At 67.9% G+C, this 5040-nt stretch overlaps 1 protein-coding gene across 3 annotated transcripts in view; it reads right to left on the bottom strand.

Moving 5' to 3' along the window:
* The window catches only part of SLC19A1 (solute carrier family 19 member 1), a 22945-nt gene that overhangs the window by 7201 nt on the left and 10704 nt on the right, over positions 1 to 5040 (bottom strand). For all 3 annotated transcript variants that reach the window (XM_029938811.1, XM_029938810.1, XM_029938812.1), the window contains exons 3-5: positions 3533 to 4280; positions 3272 to 3464; positions 993 to 1134 (exon numbers count right to left, since the gene is read on the bottom strand). In XM_029938811.1, the coding sequence (XP_029794671.1) occupies positions 993 to 1134; positions 3272 to 3464; positions 3533 to 4280 (1083 nt within the window). The remainder of the gene's footprint in view (positions 1 to 992; positions 1135 to 3271; positions 3465 to 3532; positions 4281 to 5040) is intronic.

Here is a 5040-nt window from a genome sequence, read left to right as displayed (position 1 = left end):
GGGGGGGGGGGGGGGGGGGGGCCCTGAGAACACCTGCAGAGCGAGCAAGTGCTTCTCCTCCTAACGGTATTTTCTCCCACAGGCCAGTTTCCAAACAAGAGGGTCTGTCCCTGCCCGGCACCTCCTCCCAGTCAGCTCTGGGGTCACCAAGGTACTGCCAACGCAGCTCAGAGGCTGGGACTTCTCTGAGGAGCCCACCAGACCCACTGAGGTCCAGGCCCTGGGCAGAGGGAAGCTGTGTGCCCCCAGGCTCAGGGCAGGTGTCCAGCCACGGGTGGGGTGGTCCCCAGGAACCTGGTGCCCTCCCTCCTGCAGGCCTGCCCCCTGGCTGAGGCCAGTTTGCCTGGAGGCGTCACGCTGTGGCCGAGAGCAGCCAGAGTCACACGTGTGTGTCCCCAACCTCACAGGGGACAGGAACTCTCTAGCTCTTCTCAGAAGCACCAAGAACCTGTGCAGAGCTGGACGGAGGGAGGGACCAGACAGGGGCCGGCATGCACCAAGGTCAACCCCAGGTCCACTCTCCTGTCCTGCAGGCAGAAACAGCTCACGTGAGAGGGCCCAGGCCTGACCGGTTTTGACATCAAAGGCAGAGGTCCAGGCGCCGGGCAGTGAGCTGTGACCACACAGGGAAAGGGCTCGAGGCCACACCTCCGTCCTTCCTGGGACCTCAGCCAGCAAGGGGACGCCCGGGGGCTGCTCAGAGCTCCTCCCGACGGGCCTGCATCTGGGCCGGCAATGGGGACCCCAGTGACCTCAACAGGAGTAACCAGATGACATCCCCGGCCCCAGCCCGGGCCCCTGGGTCGGGGCGGCTGACCCTCCCCCTGCTCCGGGCCTCTCACCCCCTGCTCCTGCTCCGCCCCAGCCCACCCTGCCCACGCCACCCCTGCAGCAGACCTTCAGACCCAGATCCTATGGAGCGTGAGATGCCACTGGCCGGACACCCTTCCAGAGGCTTCCGTCCTCCAGGACGGAGGCTGAAACGGACTCACCTGTAAGCGCACCGAGAGGCCCAGACACCGCCTGTCGGCGACCACGAGGATGATGATGGTCTTGAGGACAGTGGCCAGGAACGTGTTGACTCCGAAGACCAGGGCACAGAGCTCTTTAGAAAGCGAGGACGCGATCTGGAAGCTGAGTGGGAAAGCGGCCGGTCAGACGCGGTGGCGGCGCAGCAGCCACCGGCCTCGGCGGAGCCGGCGCGGCCCCAGGGGACACACGCCCGGAAGACGCCCGCACGTCTCCCGGGCATCGTGGGGCAGAGTAAACAGCAGCCGCCGCAGCGCCCTGTGCGCCTTGTGAGAACGGGCACAAATCACGAGGGGTGTTCCGGAATCACCGTTCTTCCCCGGTGAAGGACTCGACAACTCAGGGACAGAGAGTAAAACACACAAGAAAAGCAAGAGGCGCGAACGTGCGTAGGGCTCCCGGTCCTCTGCAGAAAAGAGTTTTGAAGGTACTTCCCGCTAAAACTAGCCGGACAGGAACCCTCAAGTTCTGGAGAGCAAAAGAACAGAAATAGGTGAGAAGCCTTTCCAGAGGGCGCCAGAGGCCGAGGGCCGCTGTGCGGGGTGGGGAACAAGAGCCCCCCGCCCCCAGCAAGGACACACGGTCACGTGACCGCACGCAGAGCAAGGGAAACCCAAGCAGGGCCGGGTCCCTGGTCACCCGCTTCACAGGTCCCCCGTGGTGCTGAGCAGCCCTGGGCGGGAGCATCGAGCCTAGACAAGGTGGCACACGGCGAGCCTCCCACCACATCCTGCTGCCCAAAGGGCACCGTCTTCCGGGACTCGTGCCCTGGCCTGGCTGGCCCCTTCTGGGACCCGCCCACGGCCACCGTCGAAATCCGGAGGAAGGAAAGCAGGTGAGGGGCACCGACCTCAGGGCTGTCGGTCACAGGAAAACACCGTGCATGGCATCCCTGTCACCTGAGGACCAGCCGTACACGTCACCAAGAGGCCCGACTGCGTCTGCACCTGCAACACGGAACCACAGAGCCAACTGCACGGAACAGGGCTGCGGAGCTCCGTCCACGACGGGCCGACACCCCAACGGCAGCCCGGGGGCTGTGCTCTCCTCCGCGCTGGCCCACGCCATACTCGACCCTGTCCGTGTCCCTACAACCAACACCGATCACGGAGGACACGGAGCGAGTGGACAGCAGTCACAGCGCATGAGCCGGAGCCCTGTCCGCATGCCATCGGTGGCAGGAAAGGGGAGCGCCTGGCCGACAAGATGCTCTGGGGACACGTGCAGGTGGAGAGGGCGAGGAGGGACAGGAGGCAGGGAAGACCGGCGGCCCCGGCCGCGGGAACGTGCCGGGCGTCTTCTGGGGAAATGGCCCCGGGCGTCTGGCAGAGCTCGGCCCGCCCCAGAAGAGACAGGAGGCCCGAGGCGCGTGCAGACCGAGGGTGGAGAGCGCAGCCGGCGACCGGCACCTCCGTGAGGTGGCCCCACAGAGCTGGGAGCTGAGGACGCCACGCGAGCTCATGATCCAGTGCGGACAGACGATCTGACTCAGGCGTGGCCAGGAGGGGTGAGGCCCGGGGGGAGCCAGGCCCGGGCCCACCCACTGGGTGCGGGAAACACAGGGAGGGAGGCTCCTACACGCGTGTGCGGCCTGAGCATGGGTGGCGTGAACACATGAGGCAACAGTTTCCAGAAAGGGTGGGTTCAAAGGAACACACAGAGGATCCTAGGAGCAAGCAGGACGTGGGCTGGAGACGGTTCGGGAAGGCACAAGTGGGCTGCAGGACAGCCCCTGGCCCCTCCTTGGCCACGCGTCCCTGTGCCCTGCCATGGAGGGGACAAGAGAGGCCTTCTTGGGGCCAGTCGGGGCCACAGCGGCACGTGCGGCCTCAAAACCCAGCCAGGGGGCTGGGAGGAAGGACGTGACAAGGGCCGGTGACAAGGACCCCAAGCGGCCGCTGTGGGGGAGCAGTGGGGACGCCACGCGCAGCAGGCTCCGTGCCGAGCTCAGGGTCGCGAGGGCCGGGACGCGCTGTGCCGGGGACAAGGGACAACCAGGCCCCTGGCGGGTGGCACGCCGGGTTCCCGGCTCCTCCCAGGGTGAGGGCACGACACCCAGCTTGCTCCATGCTGCCTGCACATAGCGCTTCTGCTCCCCGCCGAGCATTCTGGAAGGGAGGCCTCCTAACGCACGCAGACGGCCCGTCCGTCCCCAGCGAGGCTGAGGGCCAGGCTGCGGCTCCGGCCTTCCGTGGCCGCCCAGACCACAGCCTCCCTCGGCGCCCTGCTCCGGTCGACTCACGTGGCGATGGGCACCAGGAACTGGTAGGCGCCGCGGAAGAGCACGAACGCCATGTAGCACAGCCAGATGTTTTCCGTGTAGCACATGAGAAAGACCAGCGCGGCCTGCAGCGCCGTCGCGGCCGCGATGACCAGCTTCGCCCACAGGGCCCAGCGGATCCTCACGAAGCCCGCGGAGAAGGAGGTGATGGCACCTGGGGAGACAGCACAGGTCACGGCCGTCCTGGGGGCGGGGGCGGGGCCGGCGGGGCCGCGGACGTACCGAGCAGCGTGGACGCGGCGTCCGCCCCCCCGTTGTAGACGGAGGAGGTGTCCTTGGTGGGGTTGATGTCGTTCCACAGGATGTGCACGTAGTAGACGATCAGGTAGTAGGCGGCCGAGTTGAAGACCCACCAGAGGGACCAGAGGCGCAGCTGCGGCAGCCGCAGGCTGTCCCCCAGCTCCCGGAGCATGCGCACCAGGATCCAGTCCCGCCAGGCCCCCGGCAGCGCCCGGCCCAGGCCCGGGTTCATGCGGTCCAGCTCGGAGGGCGCGGCCCCGTCGAGCTCGGGGGCCCGGCGGTTGAAGAAGAGGCTGCGCCGGGGCCGCTTCAGGAAGAAGGCGAGGGCCAGGCTGAAGACGAGGAAGGCCAGGGAGACGTAGTTGAGCGTGGTGAAGGGGAGCCTGCCCACGGTGACCAGCAGCTGGCCCAGCACGGAGCTGGTGAAGACGCCCAGCAGCACGGCGGCGCGCGAGTAGCCGGCCACGCGCTGGTAGCGGGCGGGGGACACGAGGGAGAAGATGTAGGAGGAGTAGGCGATGCGGGCGGCCATGGTGACGCTGTAGAAGAGCTCCATGAACTGCATGTGCAGCACGGAGCGGCCCCACAGCAGCAGCAGCCACACGCACACGTAGCTCACGCCCTGCAGCACCAGCACCGGCGTGTAGCGCAGGGAGTCGGTCAGCAGGAAGACGGGCACCAGCACCGCCAGGTACGAGTAGGACAGCACCGGCGTGATCTCGTTGGCGACCTGTGGGACAGCAGGCCCGTGACCCGCGGCCCCCGCCGGCACCGGCCTCCCGTGTCACTTAAAACGCACACGGCCCCGACCGCGTCCCCCGCCGGCACGCCGGCCCCGCGGACACACGTCTCCCGGCGCGGGAAGGCCGCAGCCGCCTGGGATGGCCCCGCCCCGGACGGCGGGCAGTGCCCGCGCCTGTGGAGCCGTGTTTCTGAGCCGCTGCACACGACAATCCTCAGGACCTGAGGTCGGCTGCCGGAGACCCGGCGCGGAGACGCCCCCCCGCCCCCCCCACCGCACTAAAGCCCCCCTGCCGGGCGGCCTCCTAAGCCCACGTGCCCGCGGGACGCCACAGGTGACCCCACAGGTTGTGGCCCGAGACCCCGTGCACTAGAGGCCTCAGGACATCCTGGGACACTCAGTGCAGGTCAGTCCCGGGGGAAGAACAGCCTGCACTTGGTCACTGAGAGGACAGGGTCCTGGCTGCAGGGGCCGGGACCATGTTTAGATTCAGAACACAAATCAGCCCCTCAGCCGTGAGAACTGGCAGTCCGCCCCCTGTGCCCCTGCTCTGCTTTCCTCAGGCCTGGCAGGCACCCCGCTGACCCAGGTCACGCTGGGCGCCCACGAGGCCCCCAGGGCTGTGGCACGAACCAGCCCTGGCACGAGGTCAGCCTCCTCCTGGCCTGAGCCGAGCTCGCCTGGACGTGTACCCACCACGCTGGTGTCCAGAAGGACCCAGCCCACGCTGACGGCCAAGCGCAGGACC

The sequence above is a fragment of the Suricata suricatta genome, chromosome 5 (assembly GCF_006229205.1).
Source record: "Suricata suricatta isolate VVHF042 chromosome 5, meerkat_22Aug2017_6uvM2_HiC, whole genome shotgun sequence".
Classification (NCBI taxonomy): domain Eukaryota; kingdom Metazoa; phylum Chordata; class Mammalia; order Carnivora; family Herpestidae; genus Suricata; species Suricata suricatta.
The sequence above is the reverse complement of the archived record's forward strand: the minus strand, read 5'-3'. Positions and strand labels throughout refer to the sequence as shown.